At 41.7% G+C, this 22,197-nt stretch overlaps 1 protein-coding gene across 1 annotated transcript in view; it reads right to left on the bottom strand.

The window, feature by feature from the left end:
* The window catches only part of LOC311102664 (serine/threonine-protein kinase/endoribonuclease IRE1-like), a 28,730-nt gene extending 10,444 nt beyond the window's left edge, over positions 1-18,286 (bottom strand). Inside the window, exons 1-13 of the mRNA XM_084144028.1 lie at positions 18,211-18,286; positions 17,444-17,491; positions 16,775-17,023; positions 16,308-16,355; positions 12,024-12,086; positions 8,894-8,975; positions 8,558-8,762; positions 7,108-7,210; positions 6,794-6,987; positions 5,624-5,771; positions 2,613-2,740; positions 2,023-2,158; positions 1,670-1,740 (exon numbers count right to left, since the gene is read on the bottom strand). Coding sequence (XP_084000154.1) covers positions 1,670-1,740; positions 2,023-2,158; positions 2,613-2,740; positions 5,624-5,771; positions 6,794-6,987; positions 7,108-7,210; positions 8,558-8,762; positions 8,894-8,975; positions 12,024-12,086; positions 16,308-16,355; positions 16,775-17,023; positions 17,444-17,456 — 1,440 coding nt within the window. The 5' untranslated portion in view covers positions 17,457-17,491; positions 18,211-18,286. The remainder of the gene's footprint in view (positions 1-1,669; positions 1,741-2,022; positions 2,159-2,612; positions 2,741-5,623; positions 5,772-6,793; positions 6,988-7,107; positions 7,211-8,557; positions 8,763-8,893; positions 8,976-12,023; positions 12,087-16,307; positions 16,356-16,774; positions 17,024-17,443; positions 17,492-18,210) is intronic.
* Positions 18,287-22,197: the final 3,911 nt, after the last annotated feature.

Below are 22,197 nucleotides of genomic sequence, written 5' to 3'. Positions count from 1 at the left end.
TCCTTGGCTTAACCCAACAAGAGAAGGTCACAAGTGCTTCCCTAAAAGCTGTCTGGGTTTTAAAATATTATATTGTACAGAAAGTGAATAGCTTAATCAATTGATAGTGACAGAATTAGATTACTTCCCAAGCAAAGTACATGTTTTGTCTCCTCGGCTATAGAAGGTTGTAGCTCAGCCTCTGAATGTCAAAGTGATATCCCCATATGCATCGGAGTCACGTCTTTCTCTGGTATTTTACAGCTTGTTTCTAGCATTTAAAAAATTGTGGACCAAAGCGCTGTTATAGATCACTTTATAAATCAGATCAGTTGTATTTTCTTCCAAATCTTAAACTAACAAGGGGTAGGCCTGTGCTTTTTGCCATTTTCTTTAATAAAAAGTAGGCCTATGGCATACCATCTCATACCCCCTCAATTTGAGTCTTGGTTTTAACTTAACAGCTCTTCACTGACACAGAAGTAGTCTATTTAAAGAGTGCATAGTGGATGGAGGAATTGACCGACAAATCTATGGATATAGCAGCCTATAGCCTAATTTTGTCTGTCAAACAGATAGACCTACCTCTTATTTCTTAAATAGGAAGACAAATAGGCTCCAACATAAAGCCCTCTTGTTGTTAGTAAAGTCGAATTAAAATGAAGACAGTTTAAATGAATGCCTACTCAGATTTGCCTATTTTCAGCACCATGAGCTGTCCATTTCCAATTGATTGTGCCCCTGCTTCAAGTTTCAGCACCACAATGTAAGTTACTCGAATCTGGCTTATTATGATGTCAATAAGTCTGATAAATTGGCCAACATCATGGGCAAGAAACATATTGTTTTGAATAAAATCAATTATAGTATTAGCAAGCTATCAAAGTTGACCTTCAGTCCTCCTTCTCATATTCGCTCTCTCCTTCTCAAACTGAACAGAACATAGGCTATAGGCTTGTCCACATACAATATTTTTTGGGACTAGGCCTAATCAACAGAAACTAATTCGGAAGAAGCCTTTGACTCCCCCTGAACTGCCACTGTAGGCCTACACAGCACAGCCATTGGTTAGGCAGCACATAAACACGTTTTTGATCAATAAGAGAAGAGCAGGCCGGGGCTCAGGGTTGGAATATCCATAGCAGTGTGTAATGCAGCCTAGTTTTATTTACACCATCCCAGCAGCTATCATAGAAATATAACTTTGCTCTGTGCTTCTCAGAGCATGCACTTTGTAGCCTATAGCCTGTGGATCATTTGATTGAGACCACACTAAATAGCCTATAGGCACACTTCATATTGCGCGTCCAGTGGAGAATCAGAGATGAGGGGCGCATCGGACACACAGCGATATATAGCCTAATAAGCAACTAATTCTAAAATTTCATCAATTACAAATTACATGACCCTCCCCTAGAGTTAAAACTAGACTAGAGTTAAAAAATACTAAACCCTCCCTTGAGGGTTTGAAATTGGAAAAGCATGACCCTCCTCCATTTTCCTTCAGGTACCCATTATGTAAATGTCGATCATTCCCTAAGCATTCCGATGCACCTGCGATAACATCTGCAAAATGTGTACGAGACCAGTAACATTTTATTTCATTTTGATAATATACAAATACTAGAATAATACAGTACATATCAATAGATATTATGTAATTCATTGCCAATGGACAGAACACACTTACCTTGTTTCTTATGGCCCGTAGAAGACATTTAACGGAGCCCTCTTCATATGCTCCTTTGCGTTTTTCTAGATCTGCAGAGGGAGGAGCGACAGCCAGTAAGCAAACAATGATAATTACATATACAGTATAGCAAGAATTGATCCAGAATTATGTAATCAAAAGAGGCCAAGAAAGGAGATGTTGCTGTAGCCTGGTCCAGATCTGTTTTAGCCAACACCTCTTTCAATCATTGTCATGCCAGTCATGACGCTCTTGATTTGGACCAGGCTAAAGTGGCTGTGATATACAATACGTAAATTATATTAAGGCCTCACAGTCTGTTGGTGTTCAAACACTGATCCTCAGACACTAACCTTTTCGCAAATCCTCAGTGATATGTTTCATCCAGTTCCCCTTGACCACTTTTTCTGCCTCTGACTCCAGCTGATCGATGATTGAATTTTTCAACTGCTTCAGCTGTGACTGTCCATCAATCCAGTCACTCACACCCTACAGGGGAAAACATGGCTTTAATTCCTCAAATATCTCCTTTATTACCTTCTAGCTTTGTAGCCAATAGAGTCCTCGATTACTAGCCTGAGTACCAGACTGTTTCTGCTCCACTGTATTCCAGTTTAATATGAAGAAACAATTTCAGCTTACCAGGAATAAACTGACTTAATGAACATCCTCTGATGAGCTGTGGGCTATTTTAACCAATGGTTTAAGATGATCCATTGTCTGACAAACTTGGTATCCATAATGTTCTCATTAATGACAAGGACAAACAGCTTCAATGGAGAATCCAGAAAGAAAGACAGCTAAAATGAGGGCTATAGTATTGCCACTTGTAGTTATATTTACTGTATCCCCATTGTAGTTATTCTGGTGAGCTTTCTTCAGGGAATAAAATTGCTTGATTTTATATTATATCTAAATGTGAACAATGAAACTTGATTCAGACCTGGAAAAACTGCAGTTGTTTCTCCAGGCTCCAGAAGAAGGGGTGTTCGAGCACGCTCTCAGCAGAAGGCCTCCACTTGGGCTCCTTAGTCACCATATATTTTATCAGGTGTTCGGCCATGATGTCCTCTGGGATAGACAAGACCAAACACACAGTCACCATGAGGGGGTTGAAAACCAAGATACTTTTTTCATTCAAAAGCATGGTGATAAAATGATTTCCTCTGAACCAATGTGATGATTTCAATGAAGAAAGACCCAGTAGTGTTGCTTACAACATCATTTCAGTTGACAAATATGATGAGAATATTTTTAAATGACAGAGCTTAATCAAACATTTTATCAGGCCTCTCTCAAAGACAACATTTGAGATCACTATTCAGTAGGATCAAATTCTGGCAATTTGTGCATGTAAAAACTGTCGCTCTGTCATTTTACATCGCTTGTGCCAGGTTCGGCAATTTACCGCTCTAACATCCGCTCGCTTGCACTGAGGTGGAAGGGGTGGCAATATTTGAGGTGTGTCTTTAAAAACAAGCGCAAAAGTGCCAATTTCATGAGGCGCTAATGGGAGATTTAAGACCTACCAGAAGCAGATTAGCAGTAACGCGGTTGATAACAGTCAGAACTTCTGATAACCCCAATAGTACGTGAACGCCACATTATGCTCATGAAACGAGAGATGCGGTTTATGATATCATGGTTCCGACCTCATCTTATTTATAAATATTGTTTTGTTTAAAAAACAACAGCAATACAAATAAAATAAAAACATGTACGTTTTTTGTTTAATTTAATTAAAAACCTAAATACGTTTGCATGATTGCCGTCCATGGCTTTATGGTGAGATCGTTCATGGCTCGCATGCAATGCAATTTGGAGCCGTCTACTATTTCTGGAGAAGTGCGAATATAATCTGTAAAATGGTTCCATTATGTTTATAAAATATTAAATTGTGGAGCAGTATAACGGTGAGTGGACAATCCCCCTTTCTGATTACATTGGAACCCTGCATGTCCAGCTCCTGTGAAAAGTTTGGATGTGCGTAAAACCCTCCATAATCTACGTTGCCTTAATATTAGATGCCCAGAGGGAGCAATTATGGTGCCTGTAACTGTAGACATTACCTATTTAAAACAAGTCCTTGTTAAGTTTTGATTCACATTTTCTTCAAGTTATTCACTGTCTTTTTAGGCCTTATCAATAGTGAATGTAATATTGCTTATTGACAATGTTTGGCATGTCCATGGCTCAGACATAATTTTATTTACAGTAGACCTAGCCCCTATATCAGTACATTGCTATGTTTAACAATGTACACTATATATACAAAAGTATGTGAACACCCCTTAAAATTAGTGGATTCTGCTATTTCAGCCACACCCATTGCTGACAGGTGTATAAAATCGAGCACACCGCCATGCAATCTCCATAGACAAACATTGGCAATAGAATGGCCTTACTCTGTGACTTTCAACGCGGCACCGTCATAGGATGCCACCTTTCCAAGAAGTCAGTTTGTCAAATTCCTGACCTGCTAGAGCTGCCCTGGTCAACTGTAAGTGCTGTTATTGTGAAGAGGAAATGTCTAGGAGCAACAACGGCCCAGCCGTGAAGTGGTAGGCCACACAAGCTCACAGAACGGGACTGCTGAGTGCTGAAGTGTGTTGCGCGTAAAAATCGTCTGGCCTCGGTTGCTACACTCATTGCCGAGTTCCAAACTGCCTCTGGAAGCAATGTCAGCACAAGAACTGTTCATCAGGAGCTTCATGAAATGGGTTTCCATGGCCGTGCAGCCGCACACAAGCCTAAGATCACCATGTGCAATGCCAAGCGTCTGCTGGAATGGTGTAAAGCTTGCCGCCATTGGATTCTGGAGCAGTGGAAACGCATTCTCTGGAGTGTTGAATCACGCTTCACCATCTGGCAGTCCAACGGACGAATCTGGGTTTGGCAGATGACAGGAGAATGCTTTGTGGCACAAGTTTGGGGAAGGCCCTTTCCTATTTCAGCATGACAATGCCCCCGTGCACAAAGCAGGGTCCTTACAGAAATGGTTTGTCGAGATCAGTGTGAAAGAACTTGACTGGCCTGCACAGAGCCCTGACCTCAACCCCATCGAACACCTTAGGGATGAATAGGAACGCCGACTGCAAGCCAGGCCTAATCACCCAACATCAGTGCCCGACCTCACTAATGCTCTTGTGGCTGAATGGAAGCAAGTCCCCGCAGCAAAGTTTCAACATCTAGTGGAAAGACTTCCCCGAAAGGTGGAGGCTGTTATAGCAGCAAAGGGGGGACCAACTCCATATTAATGCCCATGGTTTTGGAATGAGATGTTCGATGAGCAGGTGTCCACATCCTTTTGGTAATGTAGTGTATTTTCATATTGAAGCCATGCAATTACTTGGAACAATGTGGACTGCAAACATGTTCAACATAATGAGTAAAGATGGGATAAGTCTATATTTTGTTATTTTGTCTCTGTAGACTATTTAACAAATTAGGCTATAACGGAATAACAATTGAATTGGAGTTGATGACTACGCAATACATGAAAAACTGTAAATGCTCAACTTGAAGATACCACATATTTAGCCATGGAGCATGTTCTGATTGGCCAGTGAAGGGTCAAGCCTGGGAAACCTACAGTTGATGTATTCATCAAAAATCCCTTTTGCTACAGCACCCATAATTCCCCATGTGAAAATAGTACAAATATTTTAGACAACCCGGAACCTATAGCGCTGCACAATAGCGCTAAGATCTACCATTGTGTTAGGTTTGTTAAAATAGAGCCTCTAAACTCATATGAGACCAATAGCGTAATGGTTTTAGTTAATCATAAGCACAATGTTTCCAGTCATATATTTATCAATAATTACATTTCAAAAACCACAACCATCAAAAGTTACATGATGCCACTGCAAAAAAATGACTATTTGCCTTTAAATTAAGTAGTACTCTAATGATCATTTCAGAAACAACCTTTCAGTTGTACACTAGTTTTACCATGTTTGTCTTTCTGTAATCCGTCGAGGTTATATTTGCCATCCTCGATATTACCAGTCCTCCGATTGGGTTCCCCAAAGGGATGTTTGCCTCCTGTCAACACATAGTAAAACACACAGCCGGCAGAGAAGATGTCCACAGCACTGGTCTGTGGAGGAAGAGGAGTGTCTTTAATAATAGTTGTTTCAGTACAGTACCACCATCGTTACTAGTTCCAATCTACAGGCAACCTAACAGAATAGTTCACAAATTTGTAAGACATTTTTAGACCCCAAAACCAGAATAAGACCCTCAATGTTAATTGGAAAGGACCATCCAGCTCATCGCCATGCACTTTCACCACCCTGTGAAGTTCATTATAACTGATTTCATCTGTAGCCTAGTAAACGGCATGGTTTCCGAAGTCATAGTGGGTGGACCACACAACATATCATCGCCTCCAAGTTTAACTCCAAGTTTAATTCATTATGATGGTTATTATATCAATATTTGCGCATAAAGCCGCAATTTGTTTGTTCTGTCTGTAAAATTTATAATGTGAGAAATGGCATATATATTTTTTACTTTCCAAGGTTAGAATGCTTGTCACTGGTTTCAGTCCGCGAAGGTCAAAATGATTTTCTTTAGTAAAACACTGGAAGAGACACACAAGTATTAGTGAGCTGATGAACCCCAAGCATTCTAACCTTGGAAAGTAAAAAATATATATGCCATTTCTCACATTATTAATTTTACAGACAGAACAAACAAATTATCTATCGGCATTCATAAAATTGTACCGAAACTTCCTGATTCCATCACATTTTTAAAAATATGGTATGACTTTACTGGCATAAAAACTGTGGATGGAAAGTGGTAATTATTTTAGCCCTAAAAGTGGTCTAATGTCGAGCATAGTCCACATCCCACACCATGGTTGTGTAGATGGTGCCTATCTTTCTTATTTATGTATAATATACTGTAGCTTGATCTCCACAATAGATGATCAACTTTAATTTTAGGTTGAACTGTACCTTTGAGCAATGGGCCAAACCTTTAAATAAATTATTATTTACTTGAATAAGGAAATCCCAATTAGCCTATTGCACCGCATTTCTTTCTCAATTATCTCTGAATCTGTAATGACTTGAGCTGTTCTCTGGTCCAGTGTAAAGATCAGGGGTCACTCACAGGGTTTCCTTTCCTGCTCTCATCCAGGACCTCTGGGGCGTTCCAGCCGATGGTGCCAAGGGCTCCCGACCTCATGCTGTAGCTTTGTCTGTCGTCCGCCAACTGCTTACTCATCCCAAAGTCTGAGATCTTGACCATGAATGAGTCAGAGTCTTTTTTCAACAGGATGTTGTGGGGCTTCACATCACGGTGGACTGGGGAGAAAAGATCAGGATGGAGTTGAGGGAAGATCTGATCAATGATAATGTAAGGAAAAGTCATGAATACCGTAACTTCACTAGGATTATCTACAGTATACAGCATATCATTATAACCTATGTTGTGAGAGTGCAGGTGTTTCAGTCCTATCATGGTCTGTTCCAGCAGCGTCACTGGTTTCAGTCCGCGAAGGTCAAAAGGATTTTCTTTAGTAAAACACTGGAAGAGACACACAAGTATTAGTGAGCTGATGAACCCCAAGCATTCTAACCTTGGAAAGTAAAAAATATATATATATAAACGCAACATGTAAAGTGTTGGGCCCATGTTTCATGAGCTGAAATAAAAGATCCCAGACATTTTCCATATAAACAAAAAGCTTATTTCTCTAAAATGTTGTGCACAAATTTGTTTACATCCGTTAGTAAGCATTTCTCCTCTGCCAAGATAATCCATCCACCTGACAGGTGTGGCATATCAAGAAACTGATTAAACAGCATGATCATTACACAAGTGCACCTTGTGCTGGGGACAATAAAAGGCCAATCTAAAATGTGCAGTTTTGTTACACAACACAATGCCACAGATGTCTCAAGTTTTGAGGGAGCGTGCAATTGGCATGCTGACTGCAGGAATGTCCACCAGAGCTGTTGCCAGAGAATGTAATGTTCATTTCTCTGCCATAAACCACCTCCAACGTTGTTTCAGAGAATTTGGCAGTACGCCCAACTGGCCTGACAACCGAAGACCACGTGTATGGCGTCTTGTGGGCAAGCGGTTTGCTGATGTCAACGTTATGAGCAGAGTGCCCCATGGTGGCAGTCAGTTATGGTATGGGTAGGCATAAGCTACGGACAACGAACACAATTGCATTTCATCTATGGCAATTTGAATGCACAGAAATACTGTGACAAGATCCTGAGGCCCATTGTCGCGCCATTCATCCGCCGCCATCACCTCAAGTTTCAGCATGATAATGCATGGCCCCCAGTCTCAAGGATCTGTACACAATTCCTGGAAGCTGAAAATGTTACAGTTCTTCCATGACCTTTATACTCACCAGACATGCCACCCATTGAGCATGTTTAGTATGCTCTGGATCGGCGCGTACAACAGCGTGTTCCAGTTCCCGCCAATATCCAGAAACTTCGCACAGCCATTAAAGAGGAGTGGGACAACATTCCACAGGCCACAATCAACAGCCTGATCAATTCTATGCAAAGGAGATGTGTTGTGCTGAATGAGGCAAAGGGTGGTCACACCAGACACTGACTGGTTTTCTGATCCACGCACCTACCTTTTTTAAGGTATCTGTGACCAACAGATGCATATCTGTATTCCCAGTCATGTGAAATCCATAGATTAGAGCCTAATTAATGTATTGCAATTGACTGATTTTCTTATATGAACTGTAACTCAGTAAAATCTTCGAAATTGTTCATGTTGCGTTTATATTTTTGTTCAGTATATATTCTAACATAGATAATCATGATGTGAGACTTATATAATTAAGTTTGATCCCCTTGGATAAATCTGAGAATAAAATAGTGAGTCATTCAATTAGACCTTATCTAAAGAGGCGTCACACAGCTCGATGGCAATGTATAGGAATTGCCTGTCCTTCTCAGTGCAGAAGTAGCAGACGACATGGGGATTGGAGTCCAATTTAACAAGCAAAACGACCTCTCGATCAGCATAGCTTTGTTTTGCTTTTTCAATTCTCTTCACTGCAGCAGGACGCTTGTTGGCATCATCACAAAGGAAGAAACCCCTGGAGGACAGCGGTAGAGAAAGATAAACATCTAGTCAATGAAGCGATCATAAGGACATTTTTGCTACAAAGAGCAAAGAGGGGTTTAGGGTTACAAACACATTTACACAATAATGTTTAAGCTGGTTTACCTGAACACAATTCCATCGGCACCTTTTCCAAGTTCGTTATTGGGGTAGTATGTGATCTTTCCAACTGATTCCTCATCTGATGCTATATCAAAATTACAACACTGTGTTAAGACAGAAAATACCACCCTACAGAACCTTTATTGTCAAGACACAGAACCTGATCTGTTAAATCATAGACTTATGAGACTTATACAGATGTAGGATCTTAATTTGAGCAAGTTTGATACCACAGGAAAATAATCCTGAAGCAACAGGAAAGGTGAATTATTATGTGGATTATAATTAACGGACATTTGTGTAAGGGTATGGGAAAATCAAGTCTGACATGTTAAAGTGAAAATAACAAACTTCAGAAGCCTTTTCAAACCTCAAATACACTACAAGTTTTACATTTCCTGCATTTCAGGAAAGTTCTCCTTCAACAGGGTGATCAAATTAAGATCCTACATCTAAAGTAGGCCTAGCTACAGTTACACATTGTATTAGCATAGCACCTATGTCACACCCTGGCTCTGGGACTCATTATGTTGAGCCAGGGTGTGTTCATTCTATGTGTTTATTTCTATGTTGGGGGTTCTAGTTTGTTGATTTCTATGTTTTGCCTGAGTGACTCCCAATCAGAGGCAACGAGTGTCAGCTGTTGGCTGGTTGTCTCTGATTGGGAGCCATATTTAAACTGTCTGTTTTCCCTTTGTGTTTGTGGGTTTTTGTTCCGTGTTCGGTCATTGTCACCGTGGACTTCACGAGTCGTTTCTTGTTTTGTATTTTGTTTGACACTTTAACTAATTAAAGTATGTTCGTTCAACACGCTGCGCATTGGTCTACTTCTCTCCCTGACGATCGTGACAGAAAAACCCACCATGCAACGACCAAGCAGCGTGTCCAGGGGCAGCTCTTGGGCTGGACATGGGAGGAAGCGCCAGGAGAAGAGACGGTGGAGGCGCACCGTAGAGAGGAGCAACGGCGTGAACAGGGTCGTCGTCGGGCGGTCGAGAGGCAACCCCAGAAATGTTTTAGGGGGGGGCACACGGCATGGACGACGGGGCTGACGGAGGCAAAAGAGGGGCGGATTCTGGAGGCCACCAGGTTACGGATACACCGCCCTGTACGTCCTGTGCGGATGCCTCACACAGAGTGTGTGAGGGTAGGCATTCAGCCAGGACGGGTTGTGGCCGCTCTTCACTCCAGGGCTCCTATCCGTCTCCACAGCCCGGTTCGGCCTGTCCCTGCTCCACGCACCAAGCCTACGGTGTGCGTCCACAGCCCGGCTCGGCCTGTCCCTGCTCCACGCACCAAGCCTACGGTGTGCGTCGCCAGCCCAGTCCGGCCAGTCCCTGCTCCACGCACCAAGCCTACGGTGTGTGTCGCCAGCCCGGTCCGGCCAGTCCCTGCTCCACGCACCAAGCCTACGGTGTGCGTCGCCAGCCCAGTCCGGCCAGTCCCTGCTCCACGCACCAAGCCTACGGGGTGCGTCGCCAGCCCAGCCCGGCCTGTCCCTGCTCCACGCACCAAGCCTACGGGGTGCGTCGCCAGCCCGGCCCGGCCTGTTCCTGCCACTCGCACCAAGTCTACGGTGCGCGTCGCCAGCCCGGCCCGGCCTGTTCCTGCCACTCGCACCAAGTCTACGGTGCGCGTCGCCAGCCCGGCCCGGCCTGTTCCTGCCACTCGCACCAAGTATACGGTGCGCGTCGCCAGCCCGGCCCGGCCTGTTCCTGCCACTCGCACCAAGCCTACGGTGCGCGTCGCCAGCCCGGCCCGGCCTGTTCCTGCCACTCGCACCAAGCCAGGGGTGCGAGTCGCCAGCCCGGCCCGGCCTGTTCCTGCCACTCGCACCAAGCCAGGGGTGCGAGTCGTCAGCCTGGTCCAGAACGTTCCTGCTACTCGCACCAAGCCAGGGGTGCGAGTCGTCAGCCTGGTCCAGCCCGTTCCTACTACTCGCACCAAGCCAGGGGTGCGAGTCGTCAGCCTGGTCCAGCCCGTTCCTGCTACTCGCACCAAGCCAGGGGTGCGAGTCGTCAGTCCGGTGAGGCCCGTTCCTGCTACTCGCACCAAGCCAGGGGTGCGAGTCGTCAGTCCGGTGAGGCCCGTTCCTGCTACTCGCACCAAGCCAGGGGTGCGAGTCGTCAGTCCGGTGAGGCCCGTTCCGGCTCCACGCACCAAGCCGGGGGTGCGAGTCGTCAGTCCGGTGAGGCCCGTTCCGGCTCCACGCACCAAGCCAGGGGTGCGAGTCGTCAGTCCGGTGAGGCCCGTTCCGGCTCCACGCACCAAGCTAGGGGTGCGCATCGTCAGCCCGGTCCGGCCCGTTGCTGCTCCACGCACCAAGCCAGGGGTGCGCGTAGTCAGTCCGGCACAACCCGTGCTTGGGTCATCGGTGCCAAATCAGGTACCGCTCAACTGCTCCACAACGGAGCTGAAGCTAGCCGCTCCTGCTACGTCCAGGTCAGCTCCAGCCAGCGGGGCCAGACCGGACCAGGGGTGCTATGGGGGGATTATTGGAGGGTGGTGGGCAAGGCCGGAGCCAGAACCGCCGCCGAGGAGGTATGCCCACCCAGCCCTCCCCTGTTTTGCTCTTTTTGAGGCGCGGTCGCAGTCCGCGCCTTTAGGGGGGGGTACTGTCACACCCTGGCTCTGGGACTCATTATGTTGAGCCAGGGTGTGTTCATTCTATGTGTTTATTTCTATGTTGGGGGTTCTAGTTTGTTGATTTCTATGTTTTGCCTGAGTGACTCCCAATCAGAGGCAACGAGTGTCAGCTGTTGGCTGGTTGTCTCTGATTGGGAGCCATATTTAAACTGTCTGTTTTCCCTTTGTGTTTGTGGGTTTTTGTTCCGTGTTCGGTCATTGTCACCGTGGACTTCACGAGTCGTTTCTTGTTTTGTATTTTGTTTGACACTTTAACTAATTAAAGTATGTTCGTTCAACACGCTGCGCATTGGTCTACTTCTCTCCCTGACGATCGTGACAACCTATTGCTGTGTTGCATTTAACATAATCTGTAAGGAGTATTGAACTGCATACATGCAGTTGTAAATTCGGAACCAAAAAGGGGGAATACTCTTTGGTCAATTGGATCTTTAGGTGTGGTTCTTGGGTGGTTATAACAAGCATGTCAAAATGGTTGAAAGCTCACCACGTTCAACTGATTGTCTTCCAGTCCCAGGCAATATATTGGAGGCAGGAGGTAATGCAGGACCTAAGATTGGATAACATCATACATACAGTGAGGTCCATAATTATTGGATCCCATGATAGATATTAGCAAAAAATACAACAAAATAAATAATACAATACTGTAGCTTGCATAATATTGTATTAATTTTTACATTGTAGAATAATAGTAAAGACATCAAAACTATGAAATAACACATGGAATCATGTAGTGTTAAACAAATCGAAATGTATTTTATATTTGAGATTCTTCGAAGTAGCCACCCTTTGCCTTGATGACAGCTTTGCACACTCTTGGCATTCTCTCAACCAGCTTCATGAGGTAGTCACCTGGAATGCATTTCAATTAACAGGTGTGCCTTCTTAAAAGTTAATTTGTGGATTTTCTTTCCTTCTTAATGCGTTTGAGCCAATCAGTTGTGTTGTGAAAAGGTTGGGGGGTATACAGAAGATAGCCCTATTTGGTAAAAGACCAAGTCCATATTATGGCAAGAACAGCTCAAATAAGCAAAGAGAAACGACAGCCAATCATTACTTTAAGACATGAAGGTCAGTCAATACAGAACATTTCAAGAACTTTGGAAGTTTCTTCAAGTGCAGTCGCAAAAACCATCAAGCGCTATGATCAAACTGGATCTCATGAGGACCACCACAGGAATGGAAGACCCAGAGTTACCTCTGCTGCAGAGGATAAGTTCATTAGAGTTACCAGCCTCAGAAATTGCAGCCCAAATAAATGCTTCACAGAGTTCAAGTCACAGACACATCTCAACATCAACTGTTCAGAGGGGACTGTGTGAATCAGACCATCATGGTCGAATTGCTGCAAAGAACCCACTACTAAAGGACACCAATAAGAAGAAGAGACCAGCTTGGGCCAAGAAACACGAGCAATGGACATTAGACCGGTGGACATTTGTCCTTTGGTCTGGAGTCCAAATTGGAGATTTTTGGTTCCAACCGCAATGTCTTTTTGAGACACAGAGTGTGTGAACAGATGATCTCCGCATGTGTATTTCCCACCGTAAAGCATGGAGGAGGAGGTGTTATGGTGTGGGGGTGCTTTGCTGGTGACATTGTCTGTGATTTATTTAGAATTCAAGGCACACTTAACCAGCATGGCTACCATAGCATTCTGCAGCGATACGCCATCCCATCTGGTTTGGGCTTAGTGGGACTATCATTTGTTTTTTAACAGGACAATGACCCAAACCACCTCCAGGCTGTGTAAGGGCTATTTTACCAAGAAGGAGAGTGATGGAGTGCTGTATCAGATGACCTGGCCTCCACAATCCCCCGACCTCAACACAATTGAGATGGTTTTGGATGAGTCGGATGGCAGAGTTAAGGAAAAGCAGCCAACAAGTGCTCAGCATATGTGGGAACTCCTTCAAGACTGTTGGAAAAGCATTCCAGGTGAAGCTGCTTGAGAGAATGCCAAGAGTGTGCAAAGCTGTCATCAAGGCAAAGGGTGGCTATTTGAAGAATCTCAAATATAAAATATATTTTGATTTGTTTAACACTTTTTTGGTTACTACATGATTCCATATGTATTATTTCATAGTTTTGATGTCTTCACTATTATTCTAAAATGTAAAAACATTTTAAAATAAAGAAAAACCCTTGAATGAGTAGGTGTGTCCAAACTTTTGACTGGTACTGTATATACTAATACAATTGCTCAGATAAATATATTTGGATTAACATGTAATAAAAAAAATGTAAAAGAAATAGAGTTCAAACGACACGTAGCCTTTTTCTTTAATGTTTTATGAAATTGGAGAACACATTGGGAGGGATCTATCTTAGACCATTCCTCCATACAGAATCTTCTTTCCAGATCCTTGATATCCTTCTTTTTCTCTTACGGACGGCCCTCTTCAATTCAAACCACAGGTTTTCAATGGGGTTCAAGTCCGGAGACTGAGATGGCTATTTCAAAATGTGGATTTTGTAGTCAATTAACCATTTCTTTGTGGAGTTGGATTATTGCTTGGTTTAATTGTCTTGCTGGAAGATCCACTTGCGGCCAGGTGTCAGCCTCCTGGCAGAGGCAACCAAGTTTTTGGCCAAAATGGCCTGGTCCTTGGTAAAGTTCATTATGCCATTGACCTTAACCAGGGCCCCAGGACCAGTGGAAGCAAAATAGCCCCAGAACATCTAAGATCCCCACCATATTTTACCGTAGGTATAAGGTACTTTTCTGCATATGCTTCTATTTTTCAACGCCATACCCACACCAGTGTGTGTGGCCAAAGAGCTCTACTTTCACATGAATGGGAACTAGTTATATGGTTAGATAACATGAAAATAGAGCTCAACCACACCAGTGGGTGGTTTGGTGGTAAAATATGGTGGTGGATCTTTGATGTTATGGGGCTAATTTGCTTCCACTGGTCCTGGGGCCCTTAAGGTCAACGGCATCATGAACTTTACCAAGTACCAGGACATATTAGCCAAAAACCTGGTTGCCTCTGCCAGGAGGCTGACACTTCCAGTATGATAATAACCCCAAGCACTAATCAAAATCAATTGACCACAAAATCAACACTGTGCAATGGCCATCTCAGTCTCCTGTAGTTTGAATTGAAGAGGGTAGTCCATAAGAGCAGGCAAAGGATATCAAGGATCTGGAAAGATTCTGAATGGAGGAATGGTTTAAGATCTTTCACAACGTGTTCTCCAATCTCATAAAACATTTTAGTTAAAGGCTCAGTGTAATTATCTTCGCAAGGGGAGGGTGCTAGAGTATTGAAAACAGGGGTGCCAATCATTTTTACCCCTATCTTTTTTAGAAATGTTTTGTATTACTTGTTAAAAATATATGTAATACCTTGCTAAAACCAAGTATAGAGTTTATTTGTTATAATTCATTGGTATTAGATTTAAAAGGTGATCGAATAGCTTCTGATTTGTAATGTCATTAATGCATTTATTTTGAAGCAATGTTTTTAAAAAAATGTACAAGTGAATAGGTTGGTTTACTTTTAAGTTTAAGTTTCCCACGTATCTCGTTAAAGTTTTGACCAATGAGGTAACTTGTTAAGTTGTGGCCAATGGGAGAGTGGACTGGTTGCTGGGAAAGAAAAGAGAGGGAAAGGCTGAAAGAAGGGAGAGAAGTTAGTGGGGTTGGTGAAGGAAAAAACGACCAAAGGAAACGATAAAGAGAGAACAAAACCATACCTACAGAGTTTTTTTTAAAGAGAAATCCTGATTTTATTTCTATAAGAAAGTGTTTATTATTTCGTTAAGAAAGACCTAGTGGAGACTGAAGCTGCCGTCGCATTGTGGAGACATTCGACATTCTATCTAGAGGTTAGCCTAGCATCGTGCAAGACATGGAGAGAATTGCTTGTGACGATCAACGAGTTCGGGTTTCCAACGGATGTCTGTTGCTGCTACGGAGTACTGGCTGAATTGATAGCTGTGATCGCTGTGGATCTTGTGAGGACACCTGCACGGAACTACTATATTTTGCTGAGGCATTATCTACAAGTAGTGAGTAACTACAAATGTGGGGTGGACTTCGGGACTTTATGTATGTCGTCATTTTTTTATGAGCTCCAACGCGCGCCCAGGGTTTAAGCAAGCTTGCAAATAATTTGGACATGGGTTGTGGAAAAATCATTGGGGTTTATTATTTTTATTTCTTCTGATGTGATACATTGAAAATTTGATTAATATAGATCTTGAACCTTATGTCTGTTGTATTGGTGGAGTCATTTACTGTTTCAGTTTCATTTAATGCATGGGAAAGCATATCCTTATAATAATAACCAAGTCTATAATCATTCTATCTGAAGTTAATACCCTATTTGTCATTCACCCTAGCAAGTTTACAATAGGGATTCTTATTGGAGATGTCCTTCTCACCTAATATCCCATGCTGTTCAGATATTCTAAATAAGGTAATATTGTGAGAGTCAAATTCGAGCCTGGTGAGAGGGTTACACATATATATTTCTCTAAACAATTGTATTAGTATAAAATAATACAATTCCCTACTTTTTTTTTTTTTTTACTTACCATATAGCTCAGTATTTGTATTATTTATTTAATACAGTCTCAAGATTGCCAATAATGATGGATCTGACTGCATATAACGCACAAAATCATGTCATTGAGAACTACCATACCATATCCACAATGGTGGATATATACCATACATTTTATTATTGCCAATAAAGATAAGCCTAAAGAGGACCTGAGAGAGAAATTATAAGAGAGAAATTATAAAATACAACACCTGGCTGAAGATGTCCTCTAGATCTCTCTGAAGAAGAATATCCTTGAACTTCAAAAGGGCCCCATAGAGGGAGGGAGGGAGGGAAGGAAGGAGGGAAAGAGAAAAAGACAGATCTTTTGAGGAATTGTTATTTCATAAAGGGCAGGTGTCTGTATATTACAGACTGGGTGATGAAGTAATTAGAAATGAAAACAGACAAACATTGAGAGTATAATGGTCAGTTATGGTCTGCCTCTTTTGTCTGTCAAGACAACCACTTACAGAGACTGACAGATTTCACTTTAGTTGTGACTTGGTTAAATGTTTACTTTACCTTAATAAAACTAACATCAGAGAGTAGTTTATGTTCTTAAACACAGAATGGGGGAAAGTGTGACAAATGGTAAATGTGTAAAAAGTTAATATATTCTACATAACAGTAGTCTTGTAAATTGCACCACTATCAAGAGGAAGAGAGAGGAATGTACCCAGATCGTTGACTAGAAAACTGTTATGTTTCAGCAGACTCCTGTAGAAGGCTGATTTCACTTTTGGCCCTCCTGACTGTAAGAATGGGTACAACGTTCTCATCTTGTCCTGGCTGGTCTGGGAAGTGTGAATATTAGAGTACTCCTCATCACTGATCATGTCATTGCTGAGCAGATCATCTGCTATAGGCATCACCGTGTGGACCCTCTGGATGAGAATAGCCATGTGTCTATCCACAAAATCGGCACCTGATAGTCAGGTTAGAAAAGAGAGAGTTAAAATTATCAAGCCAATATTAGACAATCACACTTGATTCCCACAATCACGTAAATGTGGCCCTAAGTGGACAAGACTAAACAGGTACGAAGCTGGGAAGTTTTGTTTTCATTTATGTTCGAAACACACAACATAAAAACTACATTATAGTATGTGTCCATGTAATATCAATGGTGTAGTATTAATGCTCTCTAGCAGTATGATTCTTGCTACCTTTATGTCATTTATTATCATTACTCACAATGTGAATCTTTTCGGACCCTTTTGATTTCATAACTACAAAACATGGTAGACAAATTATATACAAATACAGCAATTTCACTACAGCAGTTGTAGAAAAAGTAAATGACAAACATTTTTTTGTTGATCCCAAAGCAAATATGTCACATTACCATCTGAAGACATGGCAGCAAACTAAGAATGGAGAGAAGCAGCTTGCCCTGAAGAGGGAGAGAGAGAAAGAGAAGGAGAGAGGGATAGAAAGAGAGAGGGAGACAAAGAGAGAAAGAGAGGGAGAGAAAGAGAGGGAGAGGGAGAGAGAGTGAAAGGGAGAGAGGGAGAGAAAGAGACGGAGAGAAAGAGGGAGAGAGGGAGAGAAAGAGAGCATTTCAAGTTACCTTTTGAAACTTTAGCAGCACAAAGAAAGAGGAAATGACTTGATGTTCCACTTTCATTCTTAACAGAGCTACATATATCCAAAATTAGTATACCATAAAAGTTATTTGTTGGCTCCCTATAAAGACACTGTTCATCTTCATTTCAATCATTTGTAAACAGTGTTTATTTTGAACATAAAACAATGCATTAAACATTTCTCAAGGGTAGAAAAAAGCTTATAGGCTATCCCCTACAACTGATAAGCTAGTTTTACACACTCTGGTACTGTATGTTCTTTACGTTCACTTCCTTTTTCATCTCACTAATCTTCCCTCAACAATGTTAACTTTTTGTCTCCAGATATCTGTCTCTGAGTCATGTTTTATGGTCTCATGAGGGTCTTCTACTCCAAGCTACTAACTTCCTGAGTACACCCAGAAATATCCAGTTTAATCCTGTCCTCATTTCACATATAACCATATCCTTGACCTTGACCCTTTTTAAAACTTTGATAAACCTTGTCAAAATCCAAATGCATACTGTATAAAGAGATCCTACTTACGGTGCCAGATAACTTCTTCTGCTCTCGCTAATGTTGCTAGCTTGTGACACGTACACCGAATGAGGATATATTTCCGCTGAAAATGGGATGGGTTAGAGGCATTTCCTAAAAGTTCAGGTCTACCAGTAACACTAACAATGCAGGAAGTTATTTAATGTACTAAGGGAATGGAGAATGTAGAGAAGTCATACGCCCTTAACCTAAACCAGGAAGTTAGAAACACAGTATGAGTGAGAAAACAGATGTACACTACAGATGTACAGCACGCTGTAGAGTAGCTACTATACATAAAACAGCAGGCCATAAGGCCGTATTCAGTGAAAAAACTATAACAAGAATAAGTCAACAAGTTTCTATGGACAATGAGAAAAGCATGTTTGAAATTATTATACATTCGAGTTTCTTTATTTCACTCAGTAGGCCTGATGTTTGTATTGTTGAGTGAATAACATAAGTCCAAATCTGCATTCCTGCAGGACCGGAAGATTGATGATGATTTTGACTTATCCCAGAAAACCGATATCTGGGTTTCATTGAGAAGAGGCCAACTGTCTCTAGTCCACTATTCTGCTGATGAATACTCATTTCAGCAACCCCTTCATGAAAGGTTATCTAAGGGTCCAGATAGTATTACAGTACTCACTCCAGTGCTACCCTGGATCATGCCTGTCCTGCATTGACATCTGCTGGCCTTAGGAGGACGATACTATACTACCAAGAGAAGAGTCCTACTTTGCTGTACATGGCCTTGAGGTCAGAGACGGAAGAGGAAGCGAGACATCACACTCCCTCCTTTGTTTCTGGTTCACATACAGTCAATGAACTAAGCAGACCAGACCCAGCTGCTAATACATTGTTGCCTGTGGGAGAGCCACCCCTTAAGTAGACTGGAACTGTAACAATTATTTTCAATGGTAAACGGCCTGAGTGGGAGATCTTCATTCATCCATCATCTTTGCTCGAGGCCTCTAGGGCTGCGCTCAGGAGAGTGGAATGATCTGAACGTTGTAGATATAAATTTTTTGTATAGAGCTGGCATCATTCCCCATTCTACACTGAACAGAAATATATAAACGCAACATGCAACAATTTCTAAGATTTTATTGAGTTACAGTTCATATAAGGAAATCAGTCAATAGAAATACATTAATTAGGCCCTAATCTATGGATTTCACATGACTGGGCAGGGGCGAACTCATGGGTGGGCCTGGGATGGCATAGGGCCTGGCTCACACTTGGGAGCCAGGCCCAGTCAAAATGAGTTTTTCCCCACAAAAGGGCTTTATTACAAATAGAAATACTCCTCAGTTTCAGCAGATGTCTGGGTGGCTGGTCTCAGACTATCCCGCAGGTGAAGAAGCCGGATGTGGAGGTCCTGGGCTGGCGTGGTTACACGTGGTCTGCGGTTGTGAGGCCAGTTGGACATTCTGCCAAATTCTCTTAAACAACGTTGGAGGCGGCTTATGGTAGAAAAATTTACATTCAATTCTCTGGCAACAGCTCTGGTGGGCATTCCTGCAGTCAGCATGCTCCCTCAAAACATGAGACATATGTGGCATTGTGTTGTGTGACAAAACTGCACATTTTACAGTGGCTTTTATTGCCCTCAGCACAAGGTGCACCTGTGTAATGATCATGCTGTTTAATCAGTTTCTTGATATGCCAGTCAGGTGGATGGATTATCTTGGCAAAGGAGAAATGCTCACTAACAGGGATGGAAACAAATTTGTGCACAACTTTTGAGAGAAATAAGCTATTAGTGCGTATGGAAAATGTATGTGATCTTTTATTTCAGCTCATGAAACATGGGACCAACACTTTACATGTTGCATTTATATTTTTGTTCAGTATACATCATTGGACAGGAAAAGTCGCAACGCTCGCTCACTATAAAAACATGGGTGTTTTATTAGACAAGTTTAAAAGATTGACGTTTCGGCCAAGGCATGGGGAAGACAATTAGGGAGAACTCTCTTCAGCTGGTGGTGCTAATGAGAGACAGTGTGGTAGACCATACAGGTTGTTACTCAGGGTGTGCTGTGGTCAATGTCTCCACCTAGTGATGAAAAACAGAAGTAAAACCAACAAACTGGAAAACTGGACAAGCTTTTTTCAACTACAGTAGGTGTAATTGATATGCAACCATTACTATATAATTTGTTGAATATGTTGGGCTTTGAAAAATAAACAACATGGCTAAGCAAAACTAGGGATGACAACAAAAAACATCAAAAGCTTAGGCAATGACAGAGAACCATGTCTTTTCTACATAATATACAATATTTCAGCACTGTATTTCCATCTGAACATTCTGTAAAGTCGAACTCGACCCAGATGGATTCCATAACAGCACAGTGCACACATTAATCATCTATGTAATTAGTTTGTATTCTGAACATAAATATATTAGATATTAATTATACCTTACGACAACAGATAGTCATAATTAATCATCCCTTAGTATTACAAGTTTGTGTCATAATAAAAACACATTTGATCCATAAACCTTACTGAGCCTTGTGATAAGACCTCTTACCAGGATGAGCAAGGTCTTCCACTTCCTCTGGTGGAATCATACACTTATAAGGGTTGGAAGCAGCTGTTAGAAGGCTTTCTCCATAACAAAGGTCCCCAAAATTCTGAAGGTCAAAGGTTAACACCGCTTCACTGTGTAGTGGTCTGTGACTGTGTTACTGCACATCCTGACAACAATGCAGTGGATTGTGAATGTTAGCGTTGGACTTATCAATTGTGAAATACAGTTCTCATGACAAAATGTAAATCGTTTGGAACTCGTGAGAGCATGTAAGCATGCCATTATCATGTGCAATTAGTCAAGTCATGTAGGACAAGAAAACGATCACACTTTTGAGCAGTGTGCATCTTATCTGAAGTGTGCTGAGGATGAAATTAACAAAGATACGCTGTTAATAATGTACCACAACAATGATTGGTCATAAGTCTACTATATTTTATCTGCATGCTTCATATTGAGGAATATACTTGAGTTTGCAACCACAGGGTAAAATATCCAGCTATGCCACTATGAGGAGATGCTCACTTATGTGTTGTTGAAATGTAGTGGACACACCTTGGCTTCATGCCATTTTGTTCTTCAGAGAAGGAATGGGACATCTAGCTGATGTTGACCACTGAAGTTATGTTGACAAATCAAGAGTTCAATTCAGTAGACTTTACACAATAGACACTGTCCATCGCAGTTCTAAGTATGTTAGAAGCATTGCACTTCAGCCTTTATACCTGCTTGTGGGTAGTTTGAACTCAACTGTTTTTATTATGTGGTCCTATGGATTCATGGTACTACCATTACATTTTCTATTTTGTAATTTTTCTATGCATGAATTTCATGTTACTATTTTAGCATTGTTCACACATTTGCTAAAAGAAAGTCACACAATAACCATTCAAAACAAACAAAGTTATAGCAACTTTAATAGAAATGAGTTTAAATTACTATAACTCAATTTTTGCATTAGTCATTCTTCATACAAAAAGACAATATTAAAAATGGTTACAAAAAAATACATATAATTAAAATCTGGAAATCCTATAGAGGGGGACATTTCCCTGGGGAATATATCAATAAATGAATGAGAAGTGCAAAGTTGTTTAGTCATCAAATGCCACATTTTGGGCACAATACATATAATATGACATAGGCTTGCTGCATAAGACAAGATATAATAAATATACAATATTCTTCAAGAATAAAACAAAAACAATAGATCTCATGACTGCATAACTTGACAACACATTCCTTCATATTTTCAGTCCACATAATGGTTGAAAATTTGGTCCAAATGGACCAACTACACTTGCAACAAAGTATTCAAACAGAAATAACTTTACACTTATGGTATGCAAAATATCCATACAATTGCCTTGTTAGCTACATTTTTTACAGGCAGCATTTAATTCTGTCTTTTGACAAACTGAAGGGGGAAAAAACAAACATACATATATATA

Source organism: Coregonus lavaretus, assembly GCF_964263955.1.
Source record: "Coregonus lavaretus genome assembly, chromosome: 2".
In the NCBI taxonomy this organism is placed as follows: Eukaryota; Metazoa; Chordata; class Actinopteri; order Salmoniformes; family Salmonidae; genus Coregonus; species Coregonus lavaretus.
This window is presented reverse-complemented; position numbering and strand designations above follow the sequence as displayed.